The sequence below is a fragment of the Pseudophryne corroboree genome, chromosome 10 (genome assembly GCF_028390025.1).
Source record: "Pseudophryne corroboree isolate aPseCor3 chromosome 10, aPseCor3.hap2, whole genome shotgun sequence".
NCBI classification, from domain to species: domain Eukaryota; kingdom Metazoa; phylum Chordata; class Amphibia; order Anura; family Myobatrachidae; genus Pseudophryne; species Pseudophryne corroboree.
In genome coordinates this window covers 265,120,820-265,136,011 of record NC_086453.1, presented here as the reverse complement: position 1 = coordinate 265,136,011, position 15,192 = coordinate 265,120,820, and the positions used below count along the sequence as shown (strand labels likewise).

The 15,192-nt window shown below is 47.5% G+C and overlaps 1 protein-coding gene across 1 annotated transcript in view; it reads left to right on the top strand.

Annotated features, from left to right (window-relative positions):
- The window catches only part of CFAP68 (cilia and flagella associated protein 68), a 47,076-nt gene extending 34,318 nt beyond the window's left edge, over positions 1-12,758 (top strand). The window contains exons 2-4 of the mRNA XM_063943250.1: positions 4,260-4,464; positions 11,002-11,068; positions 12,563-12,758. Of these exons, the coding sequence (XP_063799320.1) occupies positions 4,260-4,464; positions 11,002-11,068; positions 12,563-12,639 (349 nt within the window). The 3' untranslated portion in view covers positions 12,640-12,758. The remainder of the gene's footprint in view (positions 1-4,259; positions 4,465-11,001; positions 11,069-12,562) is intronic.
- Positions 12,759-15,192: the final 2,434 nt, after the last annotated feature.

Below are 15,192 nucleotides of genomic sequence, written 5' to 3'. Positions count from 1 at the left end.
AAGCTTTACTTTTTGTGCCCTGTCTCCTGCGGAGCCGCTATTCCCCATGGTCCTTTCAGGAACCCCAGCATCCACTACGGACTCCGAGAAATAGAATTATCGGTAAGTAAATTCTTATTTTCTCGTAGTCCGTAGTGGATGCTGGGCGCCCATCCCAAGTGCGGATTGTCTGCAATACTTGTATATAGTTATTGCCTAACTAAAGGGTTATTGTTGAGCCATCTGTTGAGAGGCTCAGTTGTTATTCATACTGTTAACTGGGTAAAATATCACGAGTTATACGGTGTGATTGGAGTGGCTGGTATGAGTCTTACCCGGGATTCAAAATCCTTCCTTATTGTGTCAGCTCTTCCGGGCACAGTATCCTAACTGAGGTCTGGAGGAGGGGCATAGAGGGAGGAGCCAGTGCACACCAGGTAGTACCAAATCTTTCTTTTAGTGTGCCCAGTCTCCTGCGGAGCCGTCTATTCCCCATGGTCCTTACGGAGTCCCCAGCATCCACTACGGACTACGAGAAATAGAATTATCGGTGAGTAAATTCTTATTTTTCTGAGTTTTGCACGAATTTTTGCCCTTAGTACATCCCGCTGTAAGGCATATAGATGTTGGAATAATCCATGTGAATAACAAATTAAATAAAAAAACACCTGTAAAGGAGAGGAGTCAGTATAAATCCTGAAAATGCCCCCCCCTAAAAGGGGTGCGGTATAGCACATAGACAGTTAAAAGATAGACAGTCATTATGTAGACACCATATGGTCAACAGTCAAAAGTCCGGCAGGGTCAAAAGTCCGGCAGGGTCAAAAGTCCGGCAGGGTCAAAAGTCAGACACGAAAAACATTTTTTGTGTGTTTTTTAAACATTTTTAACCCAAATTTGGTGAAATTCAACTGCCACCATGGCCCTAACCGTGTGGAGGTAGCATAGTCTCCATGTACTACAGTTTCCTTCCACAATCCAAAAATATACTGATTGGTTCCCTACAAAAATTAACCCTAGTGCATACTTGTCCAAAACCCCACCCCTTTGGCCGTGGTGAAGAAGGACAGCTGTGCAGTTCGAAAGAACACACCCGGAGATTGGTGGTGCGGCCTCACGAGCAGTGCTGCAATCACAAGGCCCTATCTTTGTCAGCGAGAGGGGGCCTCCTGACCTCCCCTCACATACACACACACTGCAGGACACCACGCCCCGTGGGCAGGACACTGGTACAATGCCTGAAAAGCAGGGCTGTCCCGCCTAAATCGGAATAGTTGGGAGGTATGCGTGTGTGTGTGCATGTGTTTAGTACAGGCTAGATGGGCCAAGTGGTTCTTGTTGTGGAAAAAAATAACATGAACAGTTGTGGTCAAATTCAAAGTTTATATTGATAATGGCAGAGCAAGATTACAATAAAGTGACAGTCAGCATGCACTTACAAGTAATTTTACAAGAGAGCTCAATCTGCCTTCCGAACATGGCAAAGATGGCCCCTAATATTGCATATTACAAAGAATTGCTCCACCCAAGCTTGGACCAATCATAGCAGGCCTTGAGGCCCGTTCCTCCTTATCGAACACCATCTGGTCCTGGCTTGGGCACATGACACAAGTCAGCAAGACTAGGGTGACTTAGCAAAGTAAAGCAAGTTCTTGTCACGAACCTACATTCTTTATCAGAAAAACATATTACATAATAATGTCTGTTAAGTATTAAATGATATTAAAAAGACAGAATAGATTCTATAAATTGCTTAATTTCCTTAACATTCTTATCTGCCGTCACATTGTTTACTGGCATTATTTTACAAAATAAAATTGCTGACGGCTAGGATTGTTACTGACACATTAATATGTTATTTCTAAACCAGAACTGAAGGTAGAAGCAGCGCTGACAAGACAATGTGTCCCTGGAAGTGTAAGTGAAGTTATCGCAAGCTTGCCAGCAGGGCCCTCCTACCTCTTTGTTATTATCCCTTTTAAACCACCTCACTGTCTCTATAGATTTCACTGAGCAAAGAGTCTCTATTTTGTGGCACTAGGTTCTTCTCTGTATAGATAGTTTAACCAAGTCGCGGAGTCAGCTGTAAAACACACTTGCAGGACCCATGTACTCGAGCCCTATGTAGATAGATCATTGGGAGCAGCAGAGGCTCATTACTTCAATACAGAAAAAATACAAACTAACAATAAAAATAAAAAATACAAAAATATTTATATAAATATTCACACAACGTTTCAAGGCATGTAAGCCTTTTCATCAGGTGCATAAAAAATACAAAGTGCAATAGACGTACCTTATATAGAGAGGACATAAGCCTCATGGTGCAGTGATTGTTCCCGTGATCCGGCTAGGTGGCGCTGCGGTGTGACATCACATTGGCTTATAATTCTCTTAATTATTGATTCCAGCTTTACAGTAGATGGACCTTATCAGAACAGTCAGGTAGAATTATGCAATCATTACATATATGTGTGAGTGTATGTATATAAATCCAGGTACAACACCAATAATCTGGCACTTGGTTCCATCACTGTGCCGGACTACCCGTTTTGCTGGATTATCGGTGACATCTTGACTCCCTACCCCCCACCACCGCAGCCTAATTCTACCCTGCAGCCCTCTCGCAGCCTAACTGCCCCCCTGCAGCACCTAAATCTCCCACAGCCTAACTATGCCCTCCCCGCAACCTAACTATGCCCTCCCTGCAGCCTAACTAAACCCTCTCACAGTCTAACTAAACCTTCTTGCAGCCTAACTAAGCCCTCCCTGAAGTCTAACTAAGCCCTCCCCACAGCCTAACTAAGCCTCCCGCAGCCTAACTAAGCCCTCCCTGAAGTCTAACTAAGCCCTCCCCACAGCCTAACTAAGCCTCCCGCAGCCTAACTAAGCCCTCCCCGCAGCCTAACTAAGCCCTCCCCTAGCCTAACTAAGATCTCCCCACAGCCTAACTAAGCTCTCCCCACAGCCTAACTAAGCCCTCCCCACAGCCTAACTAAGCCCTCCCCACAGCCTAACTAAGCCCTCCCCACAGCCTAACTAAGCCTCCCGCAGCCTAAGCCCTCCCCTAGCCTAACTAAGCCCTCCCCACAGCCTAACTAAGCCCTCCCCCAGCCTAAGCCCTCCCCTAGCCTAACTAAGCTCTCCCCACAGCCTAACTAAGCCCTCCCCACAGCCTAACTAAGCCCTCCCCACAGCCTAACTAAGCCTCCCGCAGCCTAACTAAGCCCTCCCCTAGTCTAACTAAGCCCTCCCCATAGCCTAACTAAGCCTCCCGCAGCCTAACTAAGCCTCCCGCAGCCTAACTAAGCCCTCCCCTAGCCTAACTAAGCCCTCCCCTAGCCTAACTAAGCCCTCCCCTAGCCTAACTAAGCCCTCCCCACAGTCTAACTAAGCCCTCCCCTAGCCTAACTAAGCTCTCCCCACAGCCTAACTAAGCCCTCCCCACAGCCTAACTAAGCCCTCCCCACAGCCTAACTAAGCCCTCCCCACAGCCTAACTAAGCCCTCCCCACAGCCTAACTAAGCCTCCCGCAGCCTAACTAAGCCCTCCCTGAAGTCTAACTAAGCCCTCCCTGAAGTCTAACTAAGCCCTCCCTGAAGTCTAACTAAGCCCTCCCTGAAGTCTAACTAAGCCCTCCCTGAAGTCTAACTAAGCCTCCCGCAGCCTAACTAAGCCCTCCCCACAGCCTAACTAAGCCCTCCCCCAGCCTAACTAAGCCCTCCCCTAGCCTAAGCCCTCCCCTAGCCTAACTAAGCCCTCCCCACAGCCTAACTAAGCCCTCCCCACAGCCTAACTAAGCCCTCCCCACAGCCTAACTAAGCCTCCCGCAGCCTAACTAAGCTCTCCCCGCAGCCTAACTAAGCCCTCCCCACAGCCTAACTAAGCCCTCCCCACAGCCTAACTAAGCCCTCCCCACAGCCTAACTAAGCCCTCCCCACAACCTAACTAAGCCCTCCCTCAGCCTAACTAAGCCCTCCCCACAGCCTAACTAAGCCCTCCTGCAGCCTAACTAAGCCTTCACACAGCCCAGCCTAACTAAACTCTCCTGCAGCCGAACTAAACTCTCCCGCAGCTTAACTAAGCCCCCCAGTACCTGATGTGTCTGGATTAAAAATGGTGCCGGAGCATCAGGTGTCGGATAATCGATGTATTATCTGTATATGTTTTGAAGTAGCATTAATGACTCATCAGTAATTAAAAGTCAGTTGGGTAACAGTGCTGTGTGTTTATATATAAAAACTATTTTCTTATTTACTTACATTATTTTTCTTCTGCAGAATGTCATTATTTTATTCAGATCTAAAAGCAGATGGACATGGGGAGGTATGGATAGACTGTACATCTGATGCTAAACTCAAACAATATGGCTGGAGGTGCACAACCAAAGAGAACGCTTACTCCAACAAAACTCTCATTGGAAACTGGAATCAGGAACGTTATGACCTGTGTAAACTAGAAGAAAGGAAGCCACTTCCGTCTCAGGTATTGATGGCAAAATCTATTGTGACTGAGCTAAGATAAGTCTGGTGGCATGGTCCAGCTGAATGCCTATAGTGCTAATCAGTGTCGGACTGGGGCATGAAGGGCCCACCAGGGGAATGCAGTGATACGGGCCCATACTTAGGGGTGTGGCCAGCTTACAAAGGGGGTGTGGCCAGCCTCCACAGAGGCTTGAAATACACAATAGTTTAGTGCAGTGTAATGCAACATATCTACCATGTATAAAACAAGTGCACAGTCTGGAACCTGATCCCTAGAGGAAGGAGTGGGCCCTCAGGCAGGGGGGGCCTACCAGTGGTTTCCCAGGTACCCCTGTGGGCCTGTCCGACCCTGGTGCTAATCTAACAAATGCTGGTTTCAGCATGACTATAGGCCAGGGACTGATTTATGAGCAATGTTCTAATAAATACTAAGATTACCACCTGTTTGGTGTTTACACAGACAGATGTTGCAATAATCGGTCACAATAGTGATAAGCGTACCTCTCACTTTTGGGACGTATATGATTTATGCATGATACTGATAAAGTTATTATACAGTTTTCTCTATCGTCCTAAGTGGATGCTGGGGTTCCTGAAAGGACCATGGGGAATAGCGGCTCCGCAGGAGACAGGGCACAAAAAAGTAAAGCTTTACTAGGTCAGGTGGTGTGCACTGGCTCCTCCCCCCATGACCCTCCTCCAGACTCCAGTTAGATTTTGTGCCCGAACGACAGAGAGGGGGGGCACATTAATGGCTATATATATATATATTAAAGCAGCTATAAGGGAGCACTTAATATAAGGATATCCCTTGTATATATAGCGCTTTGTGGTGTGTGCTGGCAGACTCTCCCTCTGTCTCCCCAAAAGGGCTAGTGGGTCCTGTCTTCATTAGAGCATTCCCTGTGAGTTTGCGGTGTGTGTCGGTACGTGGTGTCGACATGTATGAGGACGATATTGGTGTGGAGGCGGAGCAATTGCCAAATATGCAGATGTCACCCCCCAGGGGGTCGACACCAGAATGGATGCCTTTATTTGTGGAATTACGTGATGGTTTATCTTCCCTTAAACAGTCAGTTGAGGACATGAGGCGGCCGGACAATCAATTAATGCCTGTCCAGGCGCCTCAAACACCGTCAGGGGCTGTAAAACGCCCTTTGCCTCAGTCGGTCGACACAGACCCAGACACGGGCACTGATTCCAGTGACGACGGTAGAAATTCAAACGTATTTTCCAGTAGGGCCACACGTTATATGATTTTGGCAATGAAGGAGACGTTACATTTAGCTGATACTACAGATACCGTAAAACAGGGTATTATGTATGGTGTGAAAAAACTACAAACAGTTTTTCCTGAATCAGAAGAATTAAATGACGTGTGTGATGAAGCGTGGGTTGCTCCCGATAAAAAGTTGATAATTTCAAAAAAGTTATTGGCATTATACCCTTTCCCGCCAGAGGTTAGGGCGCGCTGGGAAACACCCCCTAAGGTGGACAAGGCGCTCACACGCTTATCCAAACAAGTGGCGTTACCCTCTCCTGAGACGGCCGCACTTAAGGATCCATCAGATAGAAAGATGGAAGTTATTCAAAAGAATATATACACACATGCAGGTGTTATACTACGACCAGCTATAGCAACTGCCTGGATGTGCAGTGCTGGAGTAGTTTGGTCAGAATCCCTGATTGAAAATATTGATACCCTAGATAGGGACAATGTTTTACTGTCGTTAGAACAAATAAAGGATGCATTTATCTATATGCGCGATGCACAGAGGGATATTTGCACACTGGCATCTCGGGTGAGTGCTATGTCCATTTCAGCCAGAAGAGCCTTATGGACACGACAGTGGACAGGCGATGCGGATTCAAAACGTCACATGGAGGTTTTGCCGTATAAAGGGGAGGAGTTATTTGGAGTTGGTCTATCAGACTTGGTGGCCACGGCTACTGCCGGGAAATCCACTTTTTTACCTCAAGTCACTCCCCAACAGAGAAAGGCACCGACCTTTCAACCGCAGCCTTTTCGCTCCTACAAAAATAAGAGAGCAAAGGGCTTGTCGTACCTGCCACGAGGCAGAGGAAGAGGGAAGAGACACCAACAGGCAGCTCCTTCCCAGGAACAGAAGCCCTCCCCGGCTCCTGCAAAAACCTCAGCATGACGCTGGGGCCTCTCAAGCGGACTCGGGGACAGTGGGGGGCCGTCTCAAAAATTACAGCGCGCAGTGGGCTCACTCGCAGGTAGACCCCTGGATCCTGCAGATAATATCTCAGGGGTACAGGTTGGAATTAGAGACGGATCCTCCTCATCGTTTCCTGAAGTCTGCCTTACCAACCGTCTCTTCCGAAAGGGAGAGGGTGTTGGAAGCCATTCACAAGCTGTACGCTCAGCAGGTGATAGTCAAAGTACCCCTATTACAACAAGGAAAGGGGTATTATTCCACTCTATTTGTGGTACCGAAGCCGGATGGCTCGGTAAGGCCTATTCTAAATCTGAAGTCCTTGAACCTCTACATAAAAAAGTTCAAGTTCAAGATGGAGTCACTCAGAGCAGTGATAGCGAACCTGGAAGAAGGGGACTTTATGGTATCCTTGGACATCAAGGATGCGTATCTACACGTTCCGATTTACCCCGCACACCAGGGGTACCTCAGGTTCATTGTTCAAAACTGTCACTATCAGTTTCAGACGCTGCCGTTCGGATTGTCCACGGCGCCTCGGGTCTTTACCAAGGTAATGGCCGAGATGATGATTCTTCTTCGAAGAAAAGGCGTATTAGTTATCCCATACTTGGACGATCTCCTAATAAGGGCAAGGTCCAGAGAACAGCTGGAGACAGCTTTAGCACTATCTCAAGAGGTGCTAAGACAACACGGGTGGATTCTGAATATTCCAAAATCCCATTTAATCCCGACAACTCGTCTGCTGTTCCTAGGAATGATTCTGGACACGGTTCAGAAAAAGGTTTTCCTTCCAGAGGAAAAAGCCAAGGAGTTATCCGATCTGGTCAGGAACCTCCTAAAACCAGGAAAAGTGTCAGTACATCAATGCACAAGAGTCCTGGGAAAAATGGTGGCTTCTTACGAAGCAATTCCATTCGGCAGATTCCATGCAAGAATATTCCAAAGGGATCTGTTGGACAAATGGTCAGGGTCGCATCTGCAGATGCACCTGCGAATAACCCTGTCACCAAAGACAAGGGTGTCACTTCTGTGGTGGTTGCAGAAGGCTCACCTATTAGAAGGCCGCAGATTCGGCATTCAGGATTGGATCCTGGTGACCACGGACGCCAGCCTGAGAGGCTGGGGAGCAGTCACACAAGGAAGAAACTTCCAGGGAGTATGGACGAGTCTGGAAAAGTCTCTTCACATAAACATTCTGGAACTAAGAGCAATCTACAATGCTCTAAGCCAGGCGGAACTTCTCCTGCAAGGAAAGCCGGTGTTGATTCAGTCGGACAACATCACGGCGGTCGCCCATGTAAACAGGCAGGGCGGCACAAGAAGCAGGAGTGCAATGGCAGAAGCTGCCAAGATTCTTCGCTGGGCGGAGAATCACGTGATAGCACTGTCAGCAGTGTTCATCCCGGGCGTGGACAACTGGGAAGCAGACTTCCTCAGCAGACACGATCTTCATCCGGGAGAGTGGGGTCTACATCCAGAAGTCTTCAACATGTTAATAGACCGTTGGGAAAGACCAATTGTAGACATGATGGCGTCTCGCCTCAACAAGAAACTGGACAAATATTGCGCCAGGTCAAGAGATCCACAGGCAATAGCTGTGGACGCACTGGTAACTCCTTGGGTGTACCAGTCAGTGTATGTGTTTCCTCCTCTGCCGCTCATACCAAAGGTATTGAAGATCATACGGCAAAGAAGAGTAAGAACAATACTAGTGGTTCCGGATTGGCCGAGAAGGACTTGGTATCCGGAACTTCAAGAGATGCTCACGGACGAACCGTGGCCTCTACCTCTGAGAAGGGACCTGCTACAGCAGGGTCCCTGTCTTTTTCAAGACTTACCGCGGCTGCGTTTGACGGCATGGCGGTTGAACGCCAGATCCTAAAAGGGAAAGGCATTCCAGAAGAAGTCATTCCTACCTTGATTAAGGCACGGAAGGAAGTCACCGTGAAACATTATCACCGCATTTGGCGAAAATATGTAGCGTGGTGCGAGGATCGGAGGGTTCCGACGGAGGAATTCCAACTGGGTCGTTTCCTACATTTCCTGCAATCAGGATTATCTATGGGTCTCAAATTGGGATCCATTAAGGTTCAAATTTCGGCCCTGTCAATATTCTTCCAAAAAGAATTGGCCTCTGTCCCTGAGGTCCAGACTTTTGTCAAGGGAGTACTGCATATACAGCCTCCTGTGGTGCCTCCGGTGGCACCGTGGGATCTAAATGTAGTTTTAGATTTCCTCAAATCCCATTGGTTTGAACCATTGAAAAAGGTGGATTTGAAATATCTCACATTGAAAGTGACTATGTTACTAGCCCTGGCCTCTGCCAGGAGAGTATCTGAATTGGCGGCTTTATCTTATAAAAGTCCTTATCTAATCTTCCATTCGGATAGGGCAGAACTGCGGACTTGTCCGCATTTTCTCCCTAAAGTGGTATCAGCATTTCATCTGAACCAACCTATTGTGGTGCCTGCGGCCACTAGCGACTTGGAGGACTCCAAGTTGTTGGACGTTGTCAGAGCCTTAAAAATATACATTGCAAGGACGGCTGGAGTCAGAAAATCTGACTCGCTGTTTATATTGTATGCACCCAACAAGTTGGGCGCACCTGCTTCTAAGCAGTCGATTGCTCGTTGGATTTGTAACACAATTCAACTTGCACATTCTGTGGCAGGCCTGCCACAGCCTAAAACTGTAAAAGCCCACTCCACAAGGAAGGTGGGCTCATCTTGGGCGGCTGCCCGAGGGGTCTCGGCATTACAACTCTGCCGAGCAGCTACGTGGTCGGGGGAGAACACGTTTGTAAAATTTTACAAATTTGATACCCTGGCAAAGGAGGACCTGGAGTTCTCTCATTCGGTGCTGCAGAGTCATCCGCACTCTCCCGCCCGTTTGGGAGCTTTGGTATAATCCCCATGGTCCTTTCAGGAACCCCAGCATCCACTTAGGACGATAGAGAAAATAAGAATTTACTTACCGATAATTCTATTTCTCGGAGTCCGTAGTGGATGCTGGGCGCCCATCCCAAGTGCGGATTATCTGCAATACTTGTACATAGTTATTGTTAACTAATTCGGGTTATTGTTAAGGAGCCATCTTTAAGAGGCCCTTTCTGTTGTCATACTGTTAACTGGGTTTAGATCACAAGTTGTACGGTGTGATTGGTGTGGCTGGTATGAGTCTTACCCGGGATTCAAAATGCCTCCCTTATTGTGTATGCTCGTCCGGGCACAGTACCTAACTGGAGTCTGGAGGAGGGTCATGGGGGGAGGAGCCAGTGCACACCACCTGACCTAGTAAAGCTTTACTTTTTTGTGCCCTGTCTCCTGCGGAGCCGCTATTCCCCATGGTCCTTTCAGGAACCCCAGCATCCACTACGGACTCCGAGAAATAGAATTATCGGTAAGTAAATTCTTATTATTTTTTGTAACCGTGTAAACAAGACCCCTCTGAATCTAGTCAATGCCCCATAATAATGATAATACCCATAACAGTTTAGTTATATATGTGAATCAGTGCCATTATTACAGCTTCACATCTAAATATATTTTTAAAAAATCACTTCTTTAATTCTTCACAAGCTATACCATCCATTCGTGCAAGATAACCATTTAACCCATGCAGTTAGTAACTTGGCAAGAGTTCAAGCTGCTTTGATTCAGTTGGTCTTTTATGTTTAATTCAACTGGGTAATTTTACTGTGCAGCGGTTTGTTACAGCCGGTGATCATCAACAACGTTGACCAATAGTTTATAACAGCAATAATGATTAATCCTAAACAAGCCTGGTTTAGCAATCAGTCCTATTGCCTTTTTCAAACTATCGGTCAAAGCCGCAGATGTTCGGTAATTTTACCAAACCATAGTAAATCTACCCCAGTGTGTTGTATTAATATGACGGTGTAGAACGATTCCTTACATGCACCTGTAGGTCAGTAAATTAATAGAGCAACCACCAATCTGGGTCTCATTGTTCTGAGAGGCATATGGGGGGGTCAGTAGCTGTAGTGCCATATTGGAGGATCCTGGGATGCCTCCTGATGAGTTGGCTCTCAATTTAGAAATACATACCTGTATGACCCAAAGTGATGCTATTATCATATAGTGTAGGACCACCATAGCAGAGACACCTTTCAAATGTGTGTAATTGAAATCTCTGCATTTCTATTATCATGTAGGATGTATGTCTTTCTTGCTGGCCCATTGCAGTGTGCTGGGAAGTTGTTGTTTTCTTGTCTAGATTAACCCCTCCCTCACATGCACCTGTGATAGGCCAATAAATTGATATAGCTACTACCATATTGTCTATCAGCGTGGAAAGATGTGTCAGACCACTGAAGCTTGATTTGTCTATTACAGTATGCTCACTATTACCAAACCACCTATTCTGATGGATATTGTAGGAAAAATGGCTCTGTGAGACAAGGTAAGATGGTAAATCAAATTGATTCTACTGTACTCTTCAAAATGTACTACATGGCGAAATCTATGTGGCCATCCCGAAAATCACACCCATATGTAACTGTTGAACATCTCATTCCAGAACCAGGGCCCTCATTCCGAGTTGTTCGCTCGGTATTTTTCATCGCATCGCAGTGAAAATCCGCTTAGTACGCATGCGCAATGTTCGCACTGCGACTGCGCCAAGTAACTTTACTATGAAGAAAGTATTTTTACTCACGGCTTTTTCTTCGCTCCGGCGAACGTAATGTGATTGACAGGAAATGGGTGTTACTGGGCGGAAACACGGCGTTTCAGGGGCGTGTGGCTGAAAACGCTACCGTTTCCGGAAAAAACGCAGGAGTGGCCGGGGAAACGGTGGGAGTGCCTGGGCGAACGCTGGGTGTGTTTGTGACGTCAACCAGGAACGACAAGCACTGAAATGATCGCACAGGCAGAGTAAGTCTGGAGCTACTCTGAAACTGCTAAGTAGTTAGTAATCGCATTATTGCGAATACATCGGTCGCAATTTTATGAAGCTAAGATTCACTCCCAGTAGGCGGCGGCTTATCGTGTGTAACTCTGCTAAAATCGCCTTGCGACCGATCAACTCGGAATGAGGGCCCATATGCATTAATATGGAGTTGGTCACTTCCCTCATTGGTACTTAGGGAGGAATTCAATTGTGGGTGAAGGGGGCAAATTGTTGCCATTCCTTCAGATACTCCGGTGTCCTCCCATAATCCAAGAATATACTGATAGGTTAATTGGCTCCCGACAATAAAAATGAACCCTGGTGTGTTCATGGGCAGACTAGATGGGACAAGTGGGTCTTATCTGCCGTCACATTCTATGGGCCGGATTCAAATGTTAATGCGCCCCCTATCTCCCGTCTAAAGTGACGGGAGATAGAGGGGCGATATTAAAATGTCCCCCATTTTCACCCCTATCGTGCCAGGTACAGTCGGGTTTAGGCGCGCAAAGCACCTAAACCCATCTAATATAATGGGCGCAGTCGTGAAAAGATCCGTTTGGGCGCCCAAACAGGTCTCTTTACACGCTTTTCAGCTCACTACCTCTAGGGATAGTGAGCTGAAATGATCTTGTCGCACCCATCAGCAGTAACATTAGAATACCACCAGCAGGCACGTTCGCGGCCGGGATGGGGAGAGCACATTTGAATCCGGCACTATGTTTCTATATTATGTTTCTATGTAGGCAGGTTTGTGGGCTAGGCTGAGCTGAGCATAACACAGGGGCCAGCCTGGTCTCAGACAGATCTCTTGCACCAGCTGTAGGGCTGCTGCTAATATGCGCTGATAGTGATGAGGAATACTTTCACACGCACATGGATAGGAGCGGCACAGTCGCATATGAAATAAAATAAATTGTATTATATTTCATTGTAATCTTCCATCACGTATTCATGATATTAAATCCTGTTTTAATGCAGTAATGTACATGTTTGTCTTTTTTTCAGTATTTCAGCGAGAGCCTCACATATTTCCAGGACATCAGCCAGAACTGGACACACCACAGTGTAGACGTCTTCAGTAACCCTGCTATATGTCCCTCTATAGCAGCTGTTATCCATCACCTATAATCCTAAATACTTGGCAATCTGTGTAATCACCTTTACATGCTTATAATAAATGTGTCATGTTAGACCTGAATAACTTTTTTCCCCAATGACCCTGGAACAATACGCACATGACACGTTTTCCCTTTTTCTCTTACGTCCTAGAGGATGCTGGGGACTCCGTAAGGACCATGGGGTATAGACGGGCTCCGCAGGAGATAGGGCACCTAAAAAGAACTTTGACTATGGGTGTGCACTGGCTCCTCCCTCTATGCCCCTCCTCCAGACCTCAGTTAGATCTTGTGCCCATAGGAGAATGGGTGCACTGCAGAGAGCTCTCCAGAGTTTTCTGTTGAAGAAGAATTTTGTTAGGTTTTTTATTTTCAGGGAGTCCTGTTGGCAACAGGCTCCCTGCATCGTGGGACCGAGGAGAGAGAAGCAGAGCTGGCTTGTCAAGTTGGGCACTGCTTCTAAGGCTACTGGACACCATTAGCTCCAGAGGGAGTCGGAACACAGGTCTCACCTGGGGTTCGTCCCGGTGCCGCGCCGCCGTCCTCCTCACAGATGCCGAAGATAGAAGGCAGAAGACATCTTAGGCGGCAGAAGACATCAGATCTTCATGAGGTAAGGCGCGCAGCGGTAAGCTGCGCGCCATTGCTCCCAGTCACACACACACAGAGCAGCACTGAAGGGTGCAGGGTTCAGGGGGGGGCGCCCTGGGCAGCAATAAACCTCGCATTTGGGCAAATGCAGATTGATTAGGCTGCGGAGGCAGTAAATCTATGATCGCCCGCCATTTTTATTGAAAAATCACTGGGACCGAAGCCCGCCGTCGGGTGGGCGGGGCTTGATCCTCAGCACTAACCAGCGCCATTTTCTCCACAGAAGCTGCATGAGGAAAACGCTGGCTCCCTGGTCTCTCCCCTGCTGAACTCACAGGCTGGAAAAAAGAGGAGGGGGGCACTTTAGCGACGCAGTGAGTGGGAATTGGCATATTGTATATAGAAAAGCGCTATCTGGTCATATTTTTTCCAGTGTTTTTAAGCGCTGGTGTGTGCTGGCATACTCTCTCTCTGTCTCTCCTTAGGGCCTTGTTGGGGTTTTGTCCCCTTATAGGTTAATCCCTGTGTGTGGGGGGTGTCGGTACGTGTGTGTCGACATGTCTGAGGCGGAAGGCTTCTCCAAGGAGGAGGTGGAGCAAATGAGTGGTGTGTCCCCGTCGGTTGTGCCGACTCCAGATTGGATGGACATGTGGCATATGTTGAATGCAAGTGTGGCATCTTTACATAAAAGGCTTGATAAGGCTGACTTAGGGGGGACATCAGGGGGTCAATCCTCGGATTGGACCGACTCACAGGGCCCGTCGGGGTCTCAAAAGCGTCCCTTAACACAAGACACTACTACCGACACGGATTCTGATTCCAGTGTCGATTACGACGAAGTAAAATTGCACCCTAGGGTGACTAAAACCATTCAGTGTATGATTGTGGCAATAAGGGACGTGTTGCATATTGAGGATGAACCCTCAGTCCCCGACACAAGGGTACACATGTTTAAGGAAAAGAAACAGATTATTAACTTTCCCACATCTCATGAATTGAATGATTTCTTTGGAAAAGCTTGGGAGACTCCGGATAAGAGACCGCAGATCCCCAAAAGAATTTATATGGCATACCCCTTCCCTAAGCAGGACAGGGAGATTTGGGAATCACCCCCCACTGTGGACAAGGCCCTGACGCGCTTGTCCAAGAAAGTGGCGCTACCGTCTCCTGACACAGCAGCCCTTAAGGACCCTGCAGATCGCAGGCAAGAAACTACCTTAAAGTGTATTTATTCTCATACGGGTGCTGTGCTAAGACCGACAATTGCGTCGGCATGGGTATGTAGCGCAATTGCAGCTTGGACAGATGAGCTGACAGATCAATTTGATAATATGGATAAGGATACTATAGTCTTAACTCTAGCCCATATTAAAGACGCAGTCTTATTTATGAGGGATGCTCAAATTGGATTGCTAGCTTCTAGGGCCAATGCCATGTCTATCTCAGTGAGAAGATCCTTATGGACTCGCCAATGGACCGGTGATGCGGATTCCAAAAAACATATGGAAGTACTACCCTATAAGGGTGATGTATTGTTTGGGGATGGGCTGACGGACCTGGTTTCCACAGCTACAGCAGGTAAATCAAATGTTTTACCATATATTCCCCAACAGCAAAAGAAAGTAACACCCTATCAGATGCAGTCCTTTCGGTCGCACAAGTCCAAAAGAGGTCGGGGATCCTCTTTCCTCGCCAGAGGTAAGGGCAGAGGCAAGAGAGCACCTGCTTCGGCAGGTGCCCAGGAACAAAAGTCCTCCCCGGCTGCTCCAAAACCCACAGCATGACGCTGGGGCTCCCCTGAGGGAGTCCGCACCGGTGGGGGCACGTCTTCGACTTTTCAGTCAGGCCTGGGTCAGTTCGGACCTGAATCCCTGGGTGTTGGAAATAGTTTCCCAGGGTTACAAATTGGAATTCGAGGAGGTGCCCCCG